This window comes from Cardiocondyla obscurior, linkage group LG08 (assembly GCF_019399895.1).
Source record: "Cardiocondyla obscurior isolate alpha-2009 linkage group LG08, Cobs3.1, whole genome shotgun sequence".
Lineage (NCBI taxonomy): Eukaryota > Metazoa > Arthropoda > Insecta > Hymenoptera > Formicidae > Cardiocondyla > Cardiocondyla obscurior.
Window position 1 is genome coordinate 1,460,612 of NC_091871.1, and position 25,940 is coordinate 1,486,551.

At 42.9% G+C, this 25,940-nt stretch overlaps 2 protein-coding genes and 1 pseudogene across 7 annotated transcripts; 2 read left to right on the forward strand and 1 right to left on the reverse strand.

Moving 5' to 3' along the window:
• Positions 1–374: 374 nt before the first annotated feature.
• Hcs (holocarboxylase synthetase-like protein) lies at positions 375–25,872 on the reverse strand. 5 transcript variants are annotated; one of them, XM_070660607.1, is made up of 19 exons: positions 25,593–25,872; positions 8,836–8,893; positions 5,823–6,094; positions 5,235–5,466; positions 4,956–5,083; positions 4,696–4,860; positions 4,372–4,567; positions 4,221–4,289; positions 3,995–4,144; positions 3,666–3,924; positions 3,444–3,587; positions 3,041–3,367; positions 2,586–2,940; positions 2,271–2,498; positions 2,059–2,188; positions 1,839–1,999; positions 1,582–1,702; positions 1,278–1,491; positions 375–1,175 (listed from the first exon to the last, which is right to left on the reverse strand). In XM_070660607.1, exons 4-19 carry the CDS (start codon positions 5,401–5,403, stop codon positions 1,007–1,009), a joined length of 2,985 nt encoding a protein of 994 aa, XP_070516708.1. In that variant the 5' UTR covers positions 5,404–5,466; positions 5,823–6,094; positions 8,836–8,893; positions 25,593–25,872; the 3' UTR covers positions 375–1,006. The 5 variants fall into 5 exon arrangements, with proteins under 5 accessions (XP_070516708.1, XP_070516711.1, XP_070516709.1 ...); XM_070660610.1 differs by lacking the exons at positions 8,836–8,893; positions 25,593–25,872 and adding an exon at positions 6,226–6,326 and having other exon boundaries at positions 1,278–1,341; positions 1,414–1,491; XM_070660608.1 differs by lacking the exon at positions 8,836–8,893.
• Coq5 (ubiquinone biosynthesis protein COQ3, mitochondrial) lies at positions 6,223–8,326 on the forward strand. 2 transcript variants are annotated; one of them, XM_070660629.1, is made up of 6 exons: positions 6,223–6,438; positions 6,551–6,747; positions 6,865–7,277; positions 7,429–7,520; positions 7,604–7,727; positions 7,950–8,326. In XM_070660629.1, the coding sequence occupies exons 2-6, from the start codon at positions 6,570–6,572 to the stop codon at positions 8,037–8,039; spliced, it is 897 nt and encodes a 298-aa protein (XP_070516730.1). In that variant the 5' UTR covers positions 6,223–6,438; positions 6,551–6,569; the 3' UTR covers positions 8,040–8,326. The 2 variants fall into 2 exon arrangements, with proteins under 2 accessions (XP_070516730.1, XP_070516729.1); XM_070660628.1 differs by lacking the exon at positions 6,223–6,438 and having other exon boundaries at positions 6,457–6,747.
• Positions 16,127–19,074, forward strand: LOC139104829 (RNA-binding protein cabeza-like; annotated as a pseudogene).
• Positions 25,873–25,940: the final 68 nt, after the last annotated feature.

Here is a 25,940-nt window from a genome sequence, read left to right on the forward strand (position 1 = left end):
ATATTTTACCATATCTGGTCCTATCACGACCAGAATTATATTTTTTCACGATGCGGTCAGATCGACAGCTCACGATGTGAAAGATTTATGTATGCAATTTGTAAAAAAAGATGCACGCGAGTGTAGTGAATTACATCGCGAACTGCCGATTCGACTCACTGTTGACGGTAATGTGAATATTGTTATACAATTTTTTTTTTTTTTTGAATGGCATTGTAATTGCATAAATATAAAGTTATATACGGTATTTCTTATATATTAAGTTAATGATGGGTATGTATTGTTTAGCAATATATATCTTACCACTATACTAAATCGATAATATTTTATCTTTTATTCGCGCATAAATTTGGCGATTCCGTAAGATCAATTACTTTTCTTTTTTTTTTTTTTTTGTATTATTTTATCTGAATACATTTTTTATAAATTTATTTTTAAATACTAGATTTGCATCTCCGTCATTCATGATCTTCGTAAGTGTTAAATATAAAACGCAAATCCGTCATGCCAAAAAGAACTACGAAATAGAAAATGTGTATAACTAGACACCTTTATATTTGTATAATTTAAATAGTAATTATAATATAAATAAATTAAAAATAATATTAAATTAAAATTACAAGTTCTCCATTTTGTTACGTAGACACGCGTACAGAGAGCATCGAACGTAATCTAATTAAATTATATATGTAAAATAAAGAAAATTATTTCTCTAAAATCCCCAAGCAAACCGAATGTATTTAACAATACAGTAAATATATATATATATATATATATAATATGTATATATGTATGCGTGTGTATACTTTTGTGTTATACGGTTGACACACGCAGATACACACACCCACACACAAAACTTTATATTATATACGTATATATGTACAATATATATATGTAATATATGTGTACTATATATACAAAACTGTACGTTGTATGTACACTTATTTATTATCGATATCAACATGTAGATACACCTTTCAGTAATAATTAACGAAGATATAATTTTTTATTTTGGTACTATTAACCCCTTAAAAACATCGAAAGTGTTCTCGTCGGAATGTACAGTGAACATGCCCTTTTGGCCCTGCACCAACAGATATCCGTACTCGTCGATGCCCAATATCGTAACGTTTTCCCTTCTCCCATTTATAAACGTTACCATAACATTAGAATTCCTAAAAAAAAAATATATATATATATATATATATTTAAATAATAATTACTGTACAAATTATAATATAAAATTAACAAGTTCTTTAAATTATATTAATTCTTACGTATGCAGCCAATATTTATAATAAAGTTGATAGAAGTGTTCCGTGTTTCCGCTTTGTAGAATATCTAACAAAAGTTCCAATTCATTAAACACCAGCGCCAAATACTTCTCAAAGCTAAACGTTTCCAGTTTTGTACCATATTTTTGATTATGCTGCAAAATCGCGTCATTAATGCAAGACGTGGGCTTGCTATTGGAGAGATTTATGCCAGCACCTAGAACGCATATTTGTCTCAAATAAATTATTAATTACAATAAATAGATCGACCACAAAATTTAGATCCCTTTGCAGGTTTGTTGCATACCAATGTTGCAAGAAAATATTGCTTGACTGTGCACTACCGTCGTAGACACGATTATACCACCAATCTTAATTGAATTTCCAATATAGACGTCGTTAGGCCACTTAATTCTGAGATCAATATCCTGAAATAAATTGCTATTAATTAATTTTTTTTTAAATAAACTAGATATTAAAAATTGTGACTGATATATTATATTACTAATGTTAATTTTTTACAGAACTTAATGTCACAATCTGTAATCGTAAAATATAAGCTACCTCGTATTCTTTAATGGATCTTATAGCTGATACAAGTGCCACAGCGGTAACGTGTTGAAGAATCGATATAAAACGGCCGACAGTTGACGTTGCAGAAATATAAACTTGCAAAGTGAACATGGCACAACCTTTTGGACTAAGCCATTTATTGGAATATCGCCCTGAAAGTAGCATATTTATTAAATAATTTCATCATGTAAGTAAAAACGAACAGTAATACCTCGTCCATTAGTTTGTTGCCGCGTGATGACCGCCAGCCCGTGTTCTAATGGGACTTGAATCACGTTCATAGACGATGATAAAACATCCGTATATATTACTAAACGTCCTAGTTCCTTTGTATAAAGATTCTGAAAATAAAATTCGAATTTTATAGTATATTAAGTTAAAGATAATACATGCAAGATTAGCGTTAATTAATAAAGAGTTTACCTCAAAATAATCTACGGTTGAAAAATTAGGTGGACACATATGCATCATGATAGGAAGAAAAGTGGCCGATGGTGATCGCGCGTCTTCACTTTTCGTACAAAATTGAACCTTTATTGCTGACAGTTGCATATCTTCGTTGTCTGCGCAGAATTTAATTTTTTTCTCTATTATTAATTCATTATTCTCATTCATTTCGTTTTTCAGTTTTTCAAACAGTTTCATTTTCATCTACAAATAATAATTATTAAATTAATTGCTGTTGTATAATTAAGATTATTATTATTATTGAAGTAATTCAGTCTTAAAAATATTCACCTCAAATTTTCCTAAAAAGAAACCAGGAGTGAATTGTATAGACGGTTGATTTGTGTCACGCTTCACCTCCAGCCCTAAATGGGTACTAAGAAGGTCGCTGATTATCTCAAGACGTGCGGTGTTACTTTTTTTTAGCACATCGAATTTGTCCTCCTCGTACTCGTATTGCATCGGATCAATTTCTAAGTGAATTTGGGAGAACACCACTTTGCCGCCGCTGCTGGGCAAAGTTGCAAGCAGTATGCTTGGACTGTGCCACGTTTCTTCCTTCCCTAATACCTTCACGTCAAATGAGTGTAGGTTTCCTCGTCTATCCTTGATACTAGTCGACGACGGAGTGTTCTGCGCGAACCCTCTATAAAAGAAAATAAAATCTCAATAATAATAGTAGTAGTATTTTTTTTGTTACAATAAAGTTGTTATACTTTATTTTATTAACACAGTAAAAATGTTACCTAGCGTCTTCGTGATCCTGAGAAAATCGAGTTCGTAAAGGGGACGCGTGATAGCAGAAAACGTGATGCATCATGCGCACTCGTTTCCATTTACCGTACGAGAAGTGGACGAGCTCGTTCTCGCGCACTTCCGCAATCTTGAATGACGGTAGCAAAATGTTCAGCATATCGGAGCACAACGCTAAGAGTTTGCCTCCACGTATTATGTACTCCACAAGATGAGTATTAAGCTCCGCGGTCGCGTTTCCGCAAAGGACAACTAGGGTAACTTCGTCCATCCAAGCTTTACAGCGCTCGTAGTCCCAGTCGAATATATGGATAACGTATCTAAAAAAAATATCAAGAAAAAATTGTTTAATAATTTTGAAATTTATAGATTCTGATATAGTCTTTAATAACACACCTATCTGCTTCCAATACTTTCGCTAATAAATTTTTTAGGTTGTCTATTGTATCGGGAGATCTTGAATTTGTACAAATGAGCACATTTGGTGGTTTGACTAAGACTTTGCTAAAGATTTTCTCTTCCTCCACCAGTTCGGGCTTTCTGTAAATTAATATCATTTAATTAAAAGTGTTCTTCTTTAAATTGTTTGTAATATAAATATAGTCATATTATATTTACTTAAAATCAACTTCTTTGGTAGGCTTGATTTCCTCAACAGGTTTAAATTCTTCATTGCTAATATTAACATTCTCTTTTTTTTCTGTGTCTTTCGGCAAGTGAACGTTAGTAAAATCATTCTCGGATGAACACCCAGTTACAGCGAACAGTACATTCTCTGGTAAATACTTAAGATTATACGGAGTTCTTGCCAATCCCAATCCGTACTTCTTGGTTGGAGATGAAGCGCATGTCGCCGGCGCGGAATAAGATTTAGTATCTAAAAAAAAAAAAATTTTTGAAGAGTACGTATAAAATTTTCCGCGAGGCGTCACGATCGTCCAACGTACCAATGTCTTTCTTCACTTCCTCAAAGAACTCGTCTGTGAACTCGGTGGCTTTGTCTTGCGACTGTATGCTCATGCCGCGTACTCTGGCGATTTTAGGCATGTCTTGGAAATACTTGTCCTCTACCGCTTCGCACAATGCATAAAAGCTATCTGTAAAAAATAATTAATTGCACAATTATTGCGTGCTGAAAATTAAATATTGTAAGAACTGAGAATAGCAACTAACTTTTATCCTTCGGTGGGTCAAGGTATCCGGTATCGCTGTAAGCAAGTGGTGTTCCCGATACCAAAACAGCTGAAAGAAAAAATAAAGCAAAGAAATGGACGTCGAGTTGTCACGGTTTAGTTAGATTTCAGCATGCAAGAACGATATGTACATAGAACACGTGTTACAAATAAGCCATTATTAATGTAATATTGTCCTCTCATGATCCCAGACATGAATTCCGTAATATGTCCTACATCTGTTTTCAAAATAAAGCTCATATTTTTATTGTACATCGTCCACGCTGTGATTAGACCATAATCTTCGAGCTGTAAAACAGCGCGCATAAAGGCACGGTAAATCTTCGACTTCACTTGTTAAAAAAAAATAAAAAAAAGGAAAAAAAAAAAAACAGATATTTTCGAGGCTTACATATAAATCATACACGCGAAATGTGTAACAATAAAAGAAATACTTAAAAACTTGGACATTGTACTTTTGCAGAAGTCGTCGAGGCCTTAGATCCATACGTTTCAATGTATACCTCCACGAGAAAGTGCAAATTAGACTCGTTCAGATTCTGATGGCAGTTACTTGTGTACAGGGGAAATAAACTTTCACGTGGGTAGGTTAACCATCTTTTGGACAGATCCACCTTTTGCTGAAAAAAACAACAGCGATTAAATTCGTTTTTTCTATTTTTTTTTGCATTTACAGATGCAATATAAGCGAAGTAACAATTGCAGCTGTACATACTTCGGGATATATGGTGTATAATCTCGTGTTTTCATTGTAGGACACCAAATCACCAAGTCTCGAGCAATAATTGTTGGTGCATAATTGACAGCTCAGAAATTTATCACCCACATGGTGTCCCAGTCGGTCTAAAAATCGTACATAAATATATATAATACATTTAATGAACTAACTTAATGTTTCTTGTAATAAATTAAATCCCTCTATGCATAAAGAGATTTCCGAATAATACCTATTCATCATTAAACACTCATTAATAAAATCCAGCTCATTAATCACCTTTTTTCTTACGGCGAGACGGTTTAAGCGTAATAGAAGGGTCGATCTTAAGCGCAATGGAAGGACGCTTTCGACTTTTCTCGAAGATAGCGTCTAAGGTCGCTTTAATGTATGTTAATCTTCGTGCTTGCATGATGGTGGCTATTATATAAAGAAACGTTAACAGCATTTCTCTAACAGGTGGTAATTTAAACTATTTCACAGTATCCAACGGAGATTCTTGCTTTTAGATCTGTAAAAAAAAAAATTAAAAGATGTACATTTTCTTAAAGAAAAACCATTATATAAGAGAAAACTAAATATTCTACTCTAAATCCAGCAATTTAAAGCATAAGCATAAATATTAATTTGCAATTGTGCCTTTAAAGAAATCACACAGGTGATATTAACTGTGCAAAATCTATGTTTTGTAACAATCTTTAAAACAGTGTCACACGATTTCGCACGAGCTGGGAGGTGCCTAATACCCTCTTGTTCCCGTTCCTTCTCCTTTTTTTTCATTAATACACTCAAGCGACGTGCAAAGCGTCGCCTGGCAAGCAGTTCAAGCGAATTGCGATTGCAAATTCGAATTCGCCGAGCACGTACCATAATGCCGGAGCCAGCGCTTCTCCCTCGCCGCCGCTTTTCTCTCTTTCTACCGACCCGCGCGGTGCTTTCGAGAGGTTACACCACGGCGCAGAAGCGGCATCGTGCTCGAAATTATCGATTTTTCCTAAGGGCGGGCTACCGCGTTGCGTAATCGTCTTAATTATCGGCTCCGTCAATCGCTGGATTCCCTCCCGATGACCGACTGCACCGTCAGCACCACTTCGAAGTCATTCAGCGTTTCGGCAGCATCATCGTCTCCCCGCACCACCCTGAAAAGTCATTTGTAATTTAGATGCGCGATTAAAATTTACATTCGAACGGAAGGCCCGGCCGAAATCTAATTAATTTAATTAATCGAAGTCATATCGGTCGGTGGGTTCTTTTTCTGGCACGTGTTTACCGTTCGATTAGCTCCGCTTTGTACGACGCGCGAACTCCAGACTTGCTTCTCACAGCTGACTCAATCAGCTGCCCTAACCTGTACCAGTTTAAAGACCTCGGTGTCTTTCAACTTTAGGGTTTATTTGTCTCCTTCTAACGTTGAGGTTGGTCACGCTAGCATCCCGAGTGTTCTTCGCCAATCATATCACTCGGTCGGCTATGGTTAGATCAGGTTAGAACGGCTTTGGATTTCTCCGGGAAGTGCAGTTGTAATTAATAAATTAACATCGAGTGCCACATGGTATTGTTTACCAGCGTTTCACCAGTCATTGCTTCTCTTTTAGAACGGTCCGCACGTGGACGATGGCTTACGAGGGTCTCTGCATGAACGTCGTCAGGAGAAGCCGAATATTAAACAGATGTCTGAAAGCTGCTCTGATTAAACATGATTATTCGAAACCAGCCGGCGTGCCTTTTGAAGACGACAAGCCGACGAACTTTGGCTTTGAAACGGTTAAAGAGAGCGAAAAAACGGAGAAAGGTGAAGGTTTTACTATTTTATTATTTTATTATTTCGCTTTGAATGAAGATTTGTAGCTGAGAAAATTGTGAGGTTATACTTTTGCATAAAAATTCAATTAAGAAATGTCTTTTGTAGTGTACTCTGTATTCGAGAATGTGGCTAAGTCCTACGACTTGATGAACGATGTAATGAGCGTGGGGATCCATCGCATCTGGAAGGATATATTTATACAGGAATTGGGGCCCACTCACGGCACTCGTCTCTTGGATTCTGCTGGTGGCACGGGCGACATTACGTTTCGGTACATTAATTTTCTTAAGAACACACCGAACCCACGTAACGTGCGCAGTCACGTAACGGTGTGCGACATAAATCAGCATATGCTAGACGTTGGAAAGAATCGGGCAAACGCCCTAAATTTGTCACAGAACAATAATTGTGACATTGCGTGGAAACAGGAAGATGCAGAAAAGCTTTCTTTTACAGATGATTCTTTCTCTGCTTACACGATAGCGTTTGGTGTAAGAAATGTAACTCGTATCGATAAGGTACATACAGCATATTGAATTTATTACTTAATATATTATTATATTTATGTATATTTATTAATTTATTACAAATATTAGTTTTGAATTAAAATTTACTAAAGATTTTAGCGCTCAATTTATATTTAAATACATATTAATTTTTGTGGCACAGGTGCTGTCTGAGGCGTACAGAGTATTGCAGCCAGGGGGGAGATTTTTGTGTCTAGAGTTTAGTCATATCGACAATCAACCTTTAATACAATGGTACATATTACGATTAAAATGATAGTAAACGTAAAAAGACAATGTATCCAAACCAATTAATAGAAAAATTTTATTTATTTCAGGTTGTATGATCAGTATTCTTTTCAAATAATACCCGTGATGGGACATTTAATCGCAGGCCAATGGAAGTCTTATCAATATCTCGTGGAAAGTATAAGAAAATTTCCAAAACAAGAGGATTTTAAGGTATAAAATCTTTATTCCAAATGTATTTTATTTTTATTTTAAACGTAATTATACTGTCGAGTTATAAAGTTGAGAGCCTTGTTTAAAATCTTCAGCATTTAATTTTCCTATAATTATTTTTGGATTAACTTTTTTTTTATACTACGTTAAAAAAGATATCTAATGTATCTTTTCCTTTTTAGTTACTTTTATAATTACTCTTCGTATTTTTCATACTTTCAGAATATGATCGAACTCGCAGGTTTCAGAAATGTGACTTATCAAAATCTTACGTTCGGTATGGTCGCCATTCATTCAGGATTTAAATTATGAGCAATGTAGATTTTCTTTGAAGGAATAGTAATTTTTTGTAAGTATGACCGAACTATAAACTGCTATAATTGCGTCAATTACGGTAATATTAAAATACTTAAAAACTAATATTAAAATATTTCTTTAGTTTTATCACATCTTATTAATTTAGCGTTACGTTTTTTTTTTATTAATTTTTTTTTTTAAAGTTATACGTTGAGTATATATATGTATATATATTGTTAAGACATAAATTGTATAAATGTACACATTTTATGATTAATACTAATACATGACTTCATCAATGATTTACCGCTGTCCTTATTGCAATACGTGCGCGATGCCTCTCGCCAGGCCACCTCTATCAGCGATGTGAAACTTCTCGACGGTATTTAAGCGGGTATCGCAGGAATACCGGTACTCATTTCTCTATGCTATTGTACATTTCGGCCACCTGTCCGAGTGTGAAATTTACTTGCCTGCTACGTAATCGCTTTATGCTTGCAATCCGTGGCGTTGCGTAAGAGTCGTGCGACTCTTGGGTGCCTCGAACATGAGGTGATGCGACCGACGATGCCTATCGCGATTTACGCTACTACGCATTTCTGCGCGGGTCGCTTCCGGGGATCGCTCTTTCGCAATTTCGCGGATCCGAGAAGCGACGTCGAGGTGGTGCGGATGAAATTCTGAGTAGGTGCTCATCACCGCAAATGGATATTAATTTCAAAGATTTTTTCTCGAGATTACGTTCTGTTTAATTAGCATCGTGCGTTTGTCCGAGAAGAAATTTCGTCATTCATGCTTTCTCGCTACTTACACTTCGTATTTGTATCAGAATGGAGATGGTTTTCGAAAATTTGTGCCGCACGCGTCTCCTGAAATATAAATTATACTGATTAGCTGACTTAATTACGAGTCACGCTGATGTTGTAAGAGTGAATGAACTCTTCGAGCGCGGAACCGAGCCGCTATTGGAATTTTAATTAAACAAAGACACAAGTGCTTTTTGAAGAAGAAAAAAAAAATTCTTACTTTTTAAATAAAATTTAAAAGAAATATATTAATTTATTTTAACGATATTTAATTAATCGATCTGATTGGCAAAGTACCACGTTTAATTCAAACGTTGTACGTAACAAATTTATTATTCTAATACGAGAAAAAAAAAAGAAATAAGTGGAGAAAACGGTGGATGGCAAGAAAGAAGATTCAGCGCGGCGATCCAGCGAGTGAAGACGTGCATTGTACTGACGACGAAGGCAAAGACGACGGCGACGACGACGGATCGAAGGCCGTCTCGCTGCAGGGGGGAGTTCACTCCACGTGGCGTAATATCTACATGCGTCATGCGGCGTGCTTTCTCTAGGAGGTGAAAATTCTTAACTTTCTTCGGCCATAGAAACATTCCTACTACCGCCGATGATGCTTGGCACCGCGCTCCCACAGCTTTTCAGTCCTGCGCCGGGTCTACCTGTTATTGACGCGTCTTCTCCTCACTTCCCGGTTAGGTGTTACCGGCGCCTGACGATTTCGCGTCGATCAGCACTTACAATACGTTATGTCACCCGCGCAAGATCCCTCTTCTGCGAGATGTTCTCTTTCTTTCTCTCCTTTTTTTTTTTTTTTCCTATGTCTCTCCCGATAGCGTGGGAGTTTTCAAACGCGCGCGACTTCTCGAATCGCGCCGGGCATAAGCTCACGCTTTTCGAAATCCATGCATGTCTTCGGCAAAATATATTAATTAATGTCTCGAATAATTTTTCTTTATTTTGCGAGACGAAAAAAAAAAAATAAGAAATGAAATTATCCGTGCCGGAAACTAAATGCAAACAGAAGTCCGACTCGCCGGGTGATGAATTGGGAGAGATATATACCGGAAGAAGTCGCCGCTTGCGCGCGGTGTCAGTTATACCGAGCAGGAGATGCAGAATCGTGATGCGACTTCTTGCGCACGTATCGATTTTCCTGACCCCGGTGACCACGTACCCCTTCCGCCTTAGATACTTCCTGGAAAGTGTATAGCGCCCCGCCGCCGCTTAGGCCTACGGTTTATATCCGTCTACCGGCGAGGATCGGCGCTATTATACAACACACAGTTTCTCACGATACCCCATCTGATTGATAAACATTGCTATCGGATTTATGAGCGGTCCGGCATCGTTCTCTCGCATCGAATAAGTAAACATGTACGGCATAAATACCGATCATCAGTCTCATATCATCTTAAGAGACAGGAAAGAAAAAGAAAAAAAAAAAAGAAAAACCCCCATTTTTCCTTCTTGATTTTTCTTTGAAAGACTGTCTGATATTTTGATATCCAATTCATCGTTATCAATTATTACGTCAGTCATTCGTTTCGCACTTGGTGCATCTGGGACGTCGGACTCCATGGTCCCGCGCGTAGTGTGCATTGAACAATGAACGTAAAATGAAAAGAGCGAAAGATTAACTGCTACCTTGAGAGTATTATGACGGGCGATGATAGATATCGAGCGAGAACTCGGCGCGCACCAATTATCCCGCCCATTAAAGGACGGATCCGCGGCGGCCCGTTCTAGATTACATCAGCAGACGTGGGAATTACGGCGATGATCGCGCCGATTAATCGAAAGTGACGCCGGCAAGGCCCCCGCGAGGTGCGACAGCCAGCCTTCTCGAAAGACGATATTAAACCGCTTCCGTTTCCACGGCATCAGTTCGCCAGAGGCTTTAAGCAAACGAAGGTCTAGATTCCCTTTCGTAACTCCTAACGCGGATAATCTCATCTCGTGCGCGGCACGATTTTAACCGCGAGATTGCAGATCGATATGTTTTTCAGATCCATCGCGCGCTTAATGGAAGCGAGCAGGTTGCAGGCTGATGGCGCAATATTGTATCTAATTTCCTCCTAAATCAATTTATAATAACTTTTATAACCCGCTCTCTCTTTCTCCCTGCGTATTTTGCTAGTGCAGGACTGTTGTAAGATGTCAACGCAAAAAGAACGAGTGAGAGGAAGGGAGGGAGCGACGGTGAGATAGAGAGAGAGAAAGTCATCGTAAAGTTATTTGGTATGTGGAGTTCTTTAATATAGCATAGCAGTAAATGAGGAATCGCGCGATCGTGGCGATTCTCCGAGAGATGCCTGAACGCGCGTTATGCAATCAGCCGATTGAGCCGAAAATTCGCGAAGGCCCGATTGTGCTTGACAATCACGGCGCGAGATGAGCGGTCCGGAGATGAGGCTCCGATACCGGCGACAGTATTGGAAAGGAGAGAAAGTGTTAGATAAGGATAAATCGTCGAGTCTGGCCGGCGTAGCGGCCTCTTCTCCGTGGCATTACAATTATAACACGATTATCCCCGCGGAAATGCGACGGCGAGGCTAACAAATCGAACAAGGCGATAAAGAAACCACGACGGCGGAGACTTGAACGCCGCTTCGTTAATACATGTCATGTCTCGCTATCGACGATCTGCGGCTTACAACGTAATTGATTGTCAGCTGGATCTTCTTTCCGCAATTTAAAATTATAATTTGACATATCCCGACGACTCGGGTATTTATTTGATTTTTTTTTTTTTCTTTCCTATTTTTTCCCTTCTAACTTGATATATGAATTTTTAATTAATCTTATTTCTACCTTCTCATTTCTAACTTGTTTGATTTTTAATTAATTAATTTCGATAGTTCGTATATACGTTAAGCCTATTAAATAATTCTCTCACTTCGTTAACTCGTCGACTTCGGCGCGGGTTTCTCTTGAGTTTTATTTTTATTTACCGCGCTTTTACCGTCTTCCGGACAAATTAAGCGATTCAGCTGAGATATCCTCGCGTTTGTGGGAATAAAATGTGTTTATTTCGGGTATAAATCGGTGCCAGTGGGTATTCGCGAACGGTGAAAGAGGATGGAGGCGAGATTGGTGAACAGCGGACGAAGAAACGGGCAGCCTCGTTGCTCTTACCGAACCGGCTGGAAAACGTTCGGGCCGAAAGCAATGAGCGAAGGGGCATGCAATTAAGCCGCGTAAGACCCGAGGTGAACGGGAAAATTGTATCTCGATCCCGCGCAGATTCAACCGGACGTCCCGGCGTACGCTATAACGCTCGAAGGTAGAAAGGTCTTCCTTCCCGGGTCAGCGAATAGAAAAGCGCTCGCTCTCTTCGTCTTCGAGAGGCGTCTAACCCACGCGAGTTAGCATATATAAAGCATTATGCGCAACCTCGATGTGTGCATGCACTTTAAAGGGAGTAAAAACGCAAGGTGCTCGACGTTGATCGAGGCACTCCGTCACGAAGTGAATAGCACGCGGCTCATTTGACTCGCGTGTCACGGCGACGATCTTACGGGGGCGTCTCTAGATCCAAACGAAGTCGTACACTGCCTTAGATCGAGCTAGTTCTTATTTCACTTTGCCTTCCACCGAGGCACTCTTGCACTCGGCTTCTTGCCCGGCTCCTCGCTCGATTGAGTCTCGCAATAAATATTGCGCAACGTTAATTTATAGCTGACCACGGAGGGAGAAGGTGGGAAGAAACAAAAAAAAGTTTTCCCCGCGGATTATCCGGCGTTCTCGATGAGGACACTATCGGTACCTATCGCTGGTTTATTTTACGCACGGTGAGAAAATACGGTTCTCGAAACGCTTTTACGGATCTGTCGCAAAAAAAAGGAAAAAAAAAAAATTAAGTCGATATTAATATTTCAACTAATATTCGTAGTAGATCCATCAGGCCGCGCAACGATGTGATAAGCTTCGAGCTGCAAGAAATTAACCAACTATATTCGATTAGTTCCTTCAAATTTTAATACGATTAGTCAATTTCTTGTGGCTCGGGGCTTATTGCATTTGTTGTAGCTGGGGTTTGCGCAAAAAGTCACTGCTTTTGCGAGCGCGAACACGCTTATTCGCGCCATGAGATTCCCGGCGGATTTCACTGCCTTCGTAGGTGTAGGTACGGATGCCCGGCGGTTCGGCGTTTTACCTCGCGGGAGCGTAAAATTTACGAGGACGTATCCTATCATTATCATTATATTCTAAGATACTTACGCATAATGGCCGGCACAAAGTTGCGTTACGTGCACGCGCGCGCGGGCACTTCGCGTGTTGCACAACGCTCGCGGAAAAGCAGGGGCTTCTATTCACGCTTATTCCACATTCGCGGCGACGAGCGTAATGCACGTGACGCAAATTACGTTACGTTTACATTACGCGTCGCGACGCTTGTCGGGAAAAACTCAGGCGCTCTCTGGCCAGCGATATTATCTCGCAACGATACGAATTTCTGCGCCGCGGGAGGTTCCATCAACGTAGCGAGGAAGTTCGTCTTTAACTATGATACTTCCGTTAAAAAGTGATTTAATTGAGTAACAGAATAGCATATTAATGAGTCATTAAAATCGCAATGCTTCGATGCGGCGATAAAAAGTACGTTCGATCGAAATGTATAAATTTATTCTAATCTTACCTAACAAAGTAATTCGATTAGCGGTTCGTGAAATATATAAAGAAAGAGCAAATCGATTTAATTATTATTATAATTATTTAGTCACGACGGCAATTAATATTTTAATATTTGATTAAAGAAAAAAAAAATATATATACAATATATATCTTTTAGCAATCAAATTCTGCAAAACAATTTGTCCCGACTGCGGTTCTTCTTTTCAAGAAGACTCGCAATACACGGCGAGCCTCATCGGCGCGACTCTCTCTCGCGTGCTCGTCCTCGTCCTCAATGGCCGTCGTTGATCGGAGGATCCCGTGCAATCGATAAGGATCTAGATCCGACGAATCCGCTCAGACAGTCGAGAGGAGGAAGACGCGACAAAGGAAGGAAAGATTCCCGCCGCTTCCTCCGTCGGGAAAGTTAAGTTCCCCTCTCGACTGGGAAACGAAGAAGAAAACGAGGAGCCTCGTGTCCTCGTCGAATCGTATCGAATTTGGGTCAAATGGATCTTGAAGTCCCTTTCTTTCTTCCTTTCTCTCCCTCTTCCTCTCGCTCGGCAAAAGCTTCCTCGCGAGCCGAAGACTTTCGGTTTCGCAATAAAGGCCGGCGATAATTTTACAATTTGTCGCTGGCCATGCAAGCTTTAGATTCTCCGAAAGGTCTATCTATCAGGCTGAAGAAATATCTGCTTTTACTGCAATCTATCACTCAGAATATGCTGCATGAGGGATTCTGCGGGAGAAATTCGTGTAGCGAGTGCGCCTTTTGCGACCAAAAACTCTCTCGCTTGGTCATTATTTTTAGTTGACGTATTTCTTTTTTTTTTTTTTTTTTTTGTATCTTCTTCCGTCTCTTTTTCTCTCTCTCCGCCTTTTAATTACTTCATTGTGTAAGTCTGCGAACCATGAGCCGAATTAAATGACTTTTAATTGATTTAAACGATTATAATGAATTTAATTAAAAGAGAAAAATGGAACAACAACAAAATCAAGTCGCGGAGTAATTAAACTTTCGCGTGGATTCATTTCATGATCGTATGATGTGTGATGAGTAATTAATGAAATTAAGAGCCGATCGATGCGCAGCGCTTGCATGCCGAGGGTGCAAGAAGGGGAGCAGCAGCCGCGCAAAGGCCTATGTCAGTTACGTTATTATGTCACTCTTGAACCGCTCAACCGTAGGCTTCTCGCCATCTATGCGATAGAGAAGCTGGGCCTCGAACGTGCGTGAGAGGGTACTATCACCTGGCAAGGCTGACTTTTCGTCGGCCGGTGCGTCTGAATTGGAGAACTCGTTCCACTTTGCGATCCACTTTTCTGCGTCGCCGCAAAATGAGTCGTGAAGCAGGCCGGTTAAAGTAGGTACATTACTAAAGCACGGGCACGATTGTAGGATCTTCTAATTTTCAGCGTCGAGCGACCGATATGTCGATGAAAAACGAGTTTCGGCTTGTCGACTTATCCTCTCTTCTCTTTTTTTTTCTTTTTTCTTTCTTTCTTTTTTTCTCCTCTTTTTCTCTCGTTCGTTTACCTTTCTCGCCCACAGGGTATGCTCAAACGCCAGGCATTTCCGAGGAAGTTGCAGTCGAAATTTTTAAGTTATTTTCTCTTCCTGCCCGTTTCTCAGCGGATCGCGGAAGCGGCCAATTCCATTGTTCCAGCCACCGGTGGCGGAAAGCATTAGGTTACCGCGAATTAAGTACTTAAGTCAATCGCGAAACGTTCGCGTTTCGGTTAGGGAAAAAAAGCGAGACGGGCGTTTTGCACGGATTTCCTCGCTTAGCAGAGAAACACGCGTAACATGTCGCGCGTGTTAAAGAAATATGTGTAATATATTACGTAATTTATTTATTAGACGGAGGTACGAGGTAAATGGCGAGCGATAAGAGGTCTTCGGGTCCGTTTTAATGTTTCTAATTAATGTTCCTTTGTCGGCGACGAGCAATCGGCAGTTAAGACCGGCGATGGGAAAATTCAAAGCCAAAGAAAGCGTTTTCGTGGGCGAAAATCGACCGACATAGGAAGTTGCGGGCAACTGCAGGAAGTGGGCTGAAACTTTTATAGAGAACCGCAGCGTAATTTGCGGACGGGATAATGCCTGCATTTATAATCTTTCTTTAACTATCCGCGAAATATTGTCTTTCTTTAACAGTCTTATAATAAGTAATGATAATGACTGCGCAATATCTTTAAAATTTCGTCATTAACGGCTTTGTGAAACGCGACACTCGACGAGTCAATAATACCAACGAGATTTGCATATTTTTGAAATATTTTATCGCGGCAATTTATCGCTCTTTCCTAAAATTAAAGACGCGAGAAATATATATATATATATTTTTTTTATTATTTTTTTTTCTATACCTCTGACAGCGTCTCAAACGCAAAATAAAACCCACCGATGAAATCGCTCAGACAGAACTACGATAAATTAATATGATCTAACTGAAGCGCACACCTGGGACTCACCCTAATATTTCGTTTACGTGCAAGCATATCGCGATTAATAAATTCAAAGTAAACCGACAGCGAGCCGTTCCGTCGAGAGGGTTTGTCGCGAGCAACATTCCATTATTATTACGCCGACCAAGCTAGATCGGGTCTGTTTTTTAGGATCCTCGTGATGTAATACATAGCACCGGTCCATTTCTCACGTTCGTTTGTCATTGAAGCCACATGACGCATCTGTGTCATGAGTGGACGCAACCGATTTCGTTCGGATCGAACGTACGCGATCTCGACGAAAGTACAGAGGTATGAATTTGAGCAGCCACGGCACCGCGCGAAGAAGCGATATTTGACGGAGGGAATAAGGGAGAGGAAAGAAAGAGAAAGAGAGAGAAAGGGAGTGAGATTTGCAATAGCTCCGTCGCATCTCATAGGTGATGGGTCGCGGCATCGAGTGGGGCTCCCAGGCCGGCCCGTATAAAAGGAGGCTACAAGACATCCGCGGAGCATCAGTCCTCAAATCAAGGAACAGCAGCAACTATGAGGGCATTCGTGGTGAGTAGCCCGTCCACGATTTCTCGTCTCCCCGATTTCACCTCCAGCATCACCCGTCCCTCTCCCTTTCTCTCGCTTCTGGGCCCATTTTACGTTTCCATCCTTACGTTCTTCCGCCGCCGTATACTTCTCGGTGCCTCGCCTTTTCACTTCTTTCTCGCGCGCACGGGAGAGTTCCCGGAAGAACGGCGAGAGGGAGGGAGAGAGGATCGAGAAGAATTCGTCGTTCGTACGCGATCGAGATCGAAATCGGGACCGTGGCCGGGTGGCAACGGAACGCGGGAGAAAGTAAAGGGGGAGGGAGGGTGCACAGGGAGTATTGTGTGCGGTGTCAATGTACTCCGTGACAGTGACTAACCCAGGAACCGGTTCAGTGATTGTGCTACTGCTCTAGTTTCGTTCGCGTGATTAAAGAGCATATAATAATCGGGAATTTTCTCCCCTTCCCGGACTTACGTAACGCTAACAACGATCGCCGAAACGCTAAGCGCGACCGGCGCGCCGAGAGAAAAGGATGCGCCCGACGTGGCTCGTAAAGTCACCGCTGTGCACTTCCGGAAGACTCTTCGCAAACGCTTAAACGCTCGTTTCGGAATAACGTTTACTGCTCCGTTTGCCAGGACTCGTGAACGAGCGAGAGATTAACGCGCGGCCGGCATTGTTCACTTAGAAAAATTAGACGAAAGCGTTGTTTCCGAGCGAAAAAGAGAGAGAGAGAGAGAGAGAGAGAGCGTCTCTATTTTATTCTATCGTATCAATTAAAAAACGCGTGGGAATTTTTTCTGCAAATATACATTAAATAAATAATATTATCCCTCCGCGCGTCTGCGTTCATCATTATACAAAAGATACTGTACTTTAACCGCGCGGAAGATCGTATCAGCCCATACAATTCCACAATTTTAGCACATAATAATAATTATAATAAATAAAAATGAGCCTAGAAAGTGAAATGACGAAAAGGGAAGAAAGGGGTTCGGTAGATTAAACTTAAAATCGTAATCGTGATACGCTGGAAAGAGAAATGACGGGGCAAGGTTCGAAATGAGAGAGCTATTCTGATATTTAACCGGAAGACCTAAGCAACGATCGAATTGGAATTGCAGATCCTGGCGCTCGCCGCGACGGCGATGGCGCGGCCGGAAGCCGGATACTCTTACAGCCAGCCTAGCAGCAGCTACGGTGCTCCTTCCGGAGGTGGCTTCGGGGGTGGCGGCCTCGGCGGAGCTGTCGGTGGTTCCGACGGTATCGGCGGGTTCGGTGGTGGCGGCGGCGGCTCAGCGTTCAGCCTTGGCGGCGGAATTGGCGGCGGCGGCGGTATCGGCGGCTTCAGCAGCTTCGGAGGAGGTGGTGGAGGCGGTGGCGGATTCGGTGGCTACAGCGGCGGCGGTGGCTCGCTCATCCAGAAGCACATCTACGTCCACGTGCCACCCCCAGAGGCGCCCGAGGACAGGCCGATCAGGCCGATCGCTCCGCCAGCACCGGCGCAAAAGCACTACAAGATCATCTTCATCAAGGCCCCGACCCCGCCAACCCCGACCGCGCCGGTGATCCCGGCGCTGCCGCAGCAGGATGAGCAGAAGACGCTTATCTACGTTTTGGTCAAGAAGCCCGAAGAGGCGCCCGAGATCAGCCTGCCCACCATCACGCCCACGCAACCCAGCAAGCCAGAGGTCTACTTCATCAAGTACAAGACGCAGGTAAGGAGGAAGGTTCAAAGCGCGTACATTATCCCAGTTCTGATCCGATCGTTTAATCGTTTTTTTTTTTTTTTTTTTCTTGAATCGTAGAAGGAAGTCACGTCTGGCGGAGGTGGTATCGGCATCGGCGGTGGCCACGGCGGCGGAATCGGCGGCGGAATCGGTGGCGGAATCGGCGGCGGCGGTATCGGCGGTGGCCACGGCGGCGGAATCGGCGGCGGCGGTATCGGCGGTGGCCACGGCGGTGGAATCGGCGGCGGAATCGGCGGCACCGGCATCGGCGGCACCGGACCGAGCGGACCTAGCACGAGTTACGGGACACCCGGTGGCGGATCCGGCGGGCCATACTAGTCAATTCACCGCTATCCCCATCGCGGCCCCTCCGTCCTACCCCCCCGTTCACCGACACACACGCACACACCGCTCACATACCTCTAACATGATCAGCGACGACGATACTCGCCGTATTGACGTATCGCTGGGCTGTTCGCGCGGACGCCGAGATAGGAAGACAACGACGATGACGAAGTTGAAGGCGACGATGATGATGACGATGCTGAATACGATGACGACGACGATGTTAGCGATAACGAGGAGAATGATGATAATATCGATCACAACGACGACTACCATGATAATGATGACGACGACAATAACGATGATGATGATGATGATGATGATGATGATGATGCTGATGTTTACGACGACTAGAGCGAAGGAGAGATGTTTTTTTATACTTATTTTTTGCAAGAAAACGGTGGCGAAATAAAGCTTTTTTTATGTATTTTTACATAAAACCGTGTGTCTGCGTCTCACAATTTATTCTATGCCTTTATCAATTTGAATATGCTCGAGATTCGACGAAACTCTCGCCGTCGAATCCGTTCGGATCGCCTCTCTTTTTTTCTTTCGAACAGAAAGGGTCAAAAAGAAACGATCGAGGAATAAAACTCGTCGAATCACGGCACTTTGTTTTCTAAACGATTGCGAAGTAAAACTCGAGTGGACTGAAGAAAAATCGATTCTTCACGCGGTCGTTTTTTTTTTCTTTTTCTCTCTTTCTCTCTCTCTAGAAATTTGCAACGCTATTTTTCCGGAAGATTAATCTCACGACAATTGGCTCGCCTAGTTTAACACGGTGCTTTAATCCTTGTTCTTTCAGGCACAATCAACGTACTATTTTTTACTCAAGTCCCAACATTTTTAAGGAACACACCGGGGTGAAACAGGGAAGAGACGGAAAAAAAAAAGGACGTCCGACCCGGTCCAGGTTTCGTTGAGGCAGGTGGGCCGCGGGTTTAATTCTCCGTGGCGGCGGTTTCTTTTTCTCAGTGCGTTTCCGCATGAGAACGCGCCGAGTGTTGCGCGACAGCGGCAACAATTCTCTCATCAATTCTCACCGGGAGAGAAAGAAACGGGGAGCGAGAGAAGGTGGACAGGTGGAAAGAGGCGTGCGGGAGGACGGGAGGAAGCCGCGTTTTATCTCTTTCCGAAAAGGCAGCGCATCTCCCGAGCGGAGGAACTTTCACTGCTCCTAAACAACCGCTAATCAAGAGACGAGAACGACGCTTCGTCGCCAGATTTCGTTCAAGCGTTTCCCTTACTTCTGCCACCGTCTTCCATCGCCCCTCTCCCTCGCCACCCCCCCTGTTTCTTCTCGCTCACGAAGCGCTTCTCGAGGAATCCTCGCGAGCTGCTTGACGACGAGGCCCGATGGAATCCATAAAGTATAGCGCACGAGGATTTCCCATGATGACTTGACGAATAATGCCTCCGCGCGTTTCTTAGGCCTCCGATCGCGCTTGGGAAATGCGTAGGACACGCGCGGCACTCGCTCCCGCGATTTTAAGAAGAGATCTCAAGCGCGAGGCAGTTGGCGTCTCAATTATTAAGAGCAATTTACTTCGCGCGGATACGATCGATCAGCGCTCCTGAACGAAAGCAGAAGAGGGAGGAAATAGACCTTCATTAGCCTTATACGTCGCGCTTAATAATCTGTACAATTTTGTAAAATAAAATAAAAATTAAATTCATATGACGATCTGAATGATCACGATGATGATAGTAATACGCGAATTTGATAACTCACGTCTGCGCTAAGATTTTTTATTATTTGCATAAATTTCTCAGTCGTGATGTTTCAAATCACCGATGTATTTAGGTGCTTTCTTCGAAGAAGGACTTCGCGTTAAACTTTTGCTCACGATTTGGTAAATTGTAAATAAATCGCGAATAAACAGCATAGTGTGATTCATAAATTAGAAATAAGGTTTGAAGCGAGAGAAAACTGAGAATAATTTAACGAGGGGCAGTTTTACGTTTCACAAAGGATTAGGATTATAGAGATGATAGTCGATGGGAGAGAAAATGCGTCGCGGCTATCGCTTACCGCGCAGACACGCGTGATGAAAAGCGCGTATACGTCGCCGTACATCGCAGCGTCGAACAGCTGGTTGGTGTTCGAAATCGCCCGCGGGGGAAAGATGAGACGGCGAGCGAAAGCGAGGCTCCTTTACTCATTGACACGAGAGTTTAACGGGAGAGAAGATGAGAAAACGAATGAAGAGGAAGAAAGGGAAGCTCGCCGGCACGCTCGCGCGACAGCTCCGTGCGTGCGTTCTCTCTCTCTTTCTCTCTTTTTCTCCCTCGCGGCTCTCACGTGCACGTGACGCGGGTAACGATGGGAACAGGACGGCGATTCAAATCGCTTCGAATTCACAATGTGAACGAGTCAAGCATCCTACACGCGCGGCTCATGAATTCGAATCGCTTCGTCTTTTCTTTCCTTCGCGGAGGAATCTGCGAAGAGTTATTCTCCTGACTGTCGCAGTTAAAAAAAAAAGGGATCTACAACTCGTATTATTAATTGTATTACACTTACTTCGAAGAAAAAAAAAAAAATTATTTGGGTAATTTTCTCGCGAGAGATTAAACGAAGGGGTCGGCGGGGTGAGTTAGGGAAGATCGCCGGGGAGAGGAAGGCGACGTGACGGCACTCCGTAGTAGCCAGGAGGCAACTTTCACGGGAACGTTGCTTCTTCTTTTTCTTTTCATTTTTTTTTTCTCCTCTCCTCTTCACTCGAACGAAGAAGAGAGAAGGTACGCGGGATCGGCACAGAGGCAGGAGGATAAAAAAAAAAAAAAAAGCACTTTCGAAAGGTCAGACGCCGGCCTCCTTCAAAAATCGGACGACTCCAATTCGTGGCCGTTATTCGGACATTGTCTCTCGCGTGATATCATCCTGGCCGCGGTGCTTTTGGCCCGAGTGTGAAAGCGGTCGCGATTCCTTCCCCTCCCCCTCTTTCCTCCGGACGATGAGTGATAAATACAATTTCTAGATCGTGGATGCCGAGCCTTTGCGCCGCGCCGCGGTTAGCGCACCTGTTACCGTTCGAATTAGAGTCTAAGGCGGCGCGGCTTAATTGGTTTTGACAGTGGGAACTCGGCGCCGAACGAAAGTTCCACGGCCGAGCCAACCCGGCCAGGAATGAATCCCAGCTGGATAATTTTCAACGGACAGCCGATAATCGCGCGATAGTAACGCGCAGTGAAGCGCGAAATTACGGCATGACGGTCCGCGTTAACGCGTTACGCTCGCGTAACAATTGTGTTTAATGTCAGGACATCGTTACGTTTCGAAATTTCGCAATAATCGCCGGAGTCAGAAACGCCAGCGATTCGCATTCGCTAATACAATTATTCGCGAGGGATGTTAAATTCTCCGACGATCCTTGTAAACAGCGACGAACGTATTCCATTGACCGTCGACGTGAGATAACATTCTGAACTATCGTATAACGCAACGATACTCTAATAAAAAAATCCAAATACTGCCTCGTCTGCCGTAACGTGTTTTATATCATTCTCTTACATGACAAAAAAAAAACCACAGGTTCGAACAATATACAATACTGTACGGAAGAAATTCACGCCAGAGGGAGATTTTCTTCCACAGCAAGTTTCATCCCACGAGTTTAAGAATGAATGCGCGGTCGGCGTGCATCTAATTTATTAGAACGAAGAAACGTTCGCCAGGGTCGAGGGATCACTTTCTCTGTCTCAAATTGCTCGATCCACGCGATCGCGGAATTTCGTCGTTCGCGGAAACGTTGCACGTTGAGTCGGGGGATCTTCTCGCGGCCGTCGATAATGACTAGTTAATTATTATTCACCCGAGGTGGACGCTATTGGTACTGATATACAGGCATGTCTCATCACCGAGCTACGAAATTTATGTGACCACATTATTATGATTATTATTCGAAAATTTCGAAAGGGTCTTGGAATTTCCTGGCTGACTTCGTCCCGAGTTATCCGAATCATTTACATCCCTCGCGGTTGTAATATAAGCCGCTAATAAGTGATCTCGGTAATCGAGAATCGCGTACGTTCAAGATTCCCCGCTGGGCAGCCTCTCATCGCTTTCTTCTTTACGAGGAATGCGAGAAAAGCGGAATTGCCGGTCGGCATTACGAGGGTAATTCTGCGGCGCGCGGTATAAAAAAAAAAGAAAAAAAAAATCCCGCCGCGATTATGCGATGTATGCACGGTGGAACGAAGCTAGGCTTTTCCCGCGTATATCCTTTACGTAAGACCGGGATACTGTTTAACGCCGTGCTCTACGTGCCGAGTGACGGAACGTCGCGAACGCGAATTGCTCTTATGTTTAGAACACGTCGACTACGAGCTGAAAGAACAGTTAATTAAAAATCGACTAAGAAGCTACAATCCGATTAAACGTCAATCAAATTTGTTTGCTAGGATAAAGCTGAAATTAGATTAACCGCCAATCGATTTTGTTTGCTCGGGAGAAGTTCATACAAAGTCTTCAGGGGTGCAGGATTTTTATTTAAGAAGAGTATGCTCGACGAGTTATGGGGCGTAATATCGCACGAGAGGCTTTTGCGACGAGGGTACATCGGAATCGCGAGCGCGCAGCCAAAGCTCGCGCCGACCGAATATGATGAACCGTGATGACACGCGGTCGGTGAAAGGTACAAGGGAGATTAGAGTACGCGCATGATGCAGCGGTACGCTCGTCCACTCTCGCGATGCTTGCAAGAGATAACGTTGCGGGCAAGTCGAAGATGTAACCTTTGTAATGGAGCGAATTATCGCGATTACACTGACTGCTCACGCACCGAAATGCGTTACATTAGCCCGACGAACAAATTTTATCATACGTTTAAGAAGACACGCGGCTCAGCTCAATGCATTTCGCAAATATCTTACTTCTCTTGTCCTTATATAATAAACGATCAATTATATCGAATTAATCAACGTCTAATTTAATTTAAAAAATGTATTTTTATCCTAAGCTCAAACTTCTTTTTAAACGCGCGTTTTTTATAATAGCATTACAGTAATTAATTAGACAATTATTGTAACTTCTTCTCGGTCTTTTTGTCGATCTTACTACTTCCCTTCCCAACGGAACAATAGCGCAGTTTTAAGACGGCAATTAATTTAATCGTTACACAAGCTGCGATCCTTGAAATTTCAGACCGCTGATCGATCTGATGATCGCCCTCATAATAAATCGTAATGAACGCGGTGAAAAATGGCGGTAATTAAGGCACTGCCGATCTCGCGCGGATATGATAAAATGATCAACCGTGAGTAGCATAATCACGTAATAACGAATAGCAACTGTTGCACCACCGCTGCAATATTAAGACGTCCGTAAGAGCGGTCTCTCCCTTTCCTTTCTTCTTTTTTTTTTCTCCCTCTCTTTTTATCTCTCTTATTATTTCAATACTTCGTTAATTGATCCCGGACTTCGAAGTGATTCGGTTTCGCAATCGCGATTCGCGGTTGCGCTGCCAGGCGAAATCATCGCCGGGAAGATAATGAATAATGCCGAGGTGGCGCGTATAAGATTCCGTTGGGGATACCCGATATTCTGGCTTTCTCAGACCCACGCCGACGTCTAATCTATCCCCGTAATCTAAGCGAGCCGTAATGTAACTTTGCCGTAATCCGGATCGCGTTCCTCCTCGTTTCCGACGGCGACACGCCCTCGCTTTAGCCTCCGTTCTACTTTACACGTCGCAAGAAGCGGTCTCGTCAATTAACTTCGCGCCGTCAGGCAGCGTTAATGAGAAAAAAAAAAAATGTTATAAATAATTAATAGAACAATTGCCGTATTGACGGGATTAGACGCCGGTGTCGGTAATCGGCCGTGTTTTGTTTTATTTCCCTCCGCGTTCTATATGTTTTAAATTACAATACGAACGTTTCATTATCTCCTTTTCTTATTCTCTGATAGGCATCGTGGCGGCAGGATGCTGACGCTTTATCTTTCGCGTGTATCTCTCGTCATACTTGCACGACGTATTTTGTGCGTCCTGTTAACTATCATTATCGTTTTACACGCAACAAATTATTATTATTATTATCATCATTCAATTATTAGATAGGAGCAAAGAAAGGGGCTTGGAATAAATCCCATTTTTATCGCTTCCTTATAATTCATTCAACGTACGTAATCTAAGAAATAATAATAATTTAATTTAAAAAAAATATAAAATAAAAAAAAAACTCTTATTTGAATCTAATTTATCTAAAAGTTTGCATAAATTTTCAAAGTTAAAATACAAATTCGAAGAACGTCGGCTTCCACGCCAAGAACGAGAGAAGAAAGGGGGCTTATCTCTCGTGGTTCAGGGGTCGCAAGGTCAACATCGCCGCGGAAAATTTCGAAGATCTGGTAATGACGGGATTCGACGCTAATTGCACACGTCCTTTCGTGCATTACATCACGACCAGCGGGATAAGTAGGTGACCAGCGAGGACGATTCCGCGACGAGAGGCACACGGGGGGAGAAGAGGGGGAGAAAAAGGGGAAAGGGGGAAGGCGAGTCGAAGAGGCGAAGACGCTACCGGGTGAAAGCATGGGTCATCGTAAAGGCCAGGTGTATCTAGCCCGATACGTACGGCCGTATATCCTTAGCTCGCAATTACACGCGCGCGAGCGCGAGTTAAGTTTAGTTTAGTTCGGCCGAAAGAAGAGCCGTTTCCTTCTCGCTTTCCTTCCACGATGCGCGCGCGCTCGCCCGTATTGCAACATTCGCATGCAAGTATCGCGCGGGGGCTCAGAGCGATATCTGCACACATCGGGAATTATGCATCGCGAATAACGCGGATCTTCCGCGAAACGTATTGTTTCGTCGCGCCCTGTCGCAACGCCGCGGGACTCTCTTCGATCTCGCCGCGGTTCGTACCTCGCCATTTTAATTTTACATACGGTAGAAAGCGGAATAAAAAATGGTATCGCGTACGCCAGGGGCTCGTCCCCGCGTGACGTAAGCGCGGATTAATGAAACTGGGGTGTTTCATGCATTGACATCGAGACGAAATTAGTCGTCAGACGAGCATTTCGGAAAGCATCTTGTTCTATGACGATATAAATTTATACATTTGCAAGATGCGTTTCTCACCTGGCTGCAGCCTCCTGGCGAGCGCGGCCTGTTGCTCTGTATTTCTTTCGGCAGCACTCGATCGTCGGTGGTCGTACCCTTTCATGGCTGCGTTATCTCGAGTATTCCCCTCGCGCTCAGTCTCCTTCAGGATCGCATTTACGGGATGAATCCAAATTTGGTTGAGATATCCGTTAGCTCGGCCGACCGCAACAAAATGCGGAAGTTCCGGAACTGCGTCGAACATGGTCGAGGAATCGTAACAAGTTTCGCGCACCGATCTGTACCGTGCCTGCCATCTTGCGTCGCGGCGCTTGTAACTCTCGTGAAGTTGCCGCTGTTCGCGACGTTCGCGCCTCCTGGCGACGG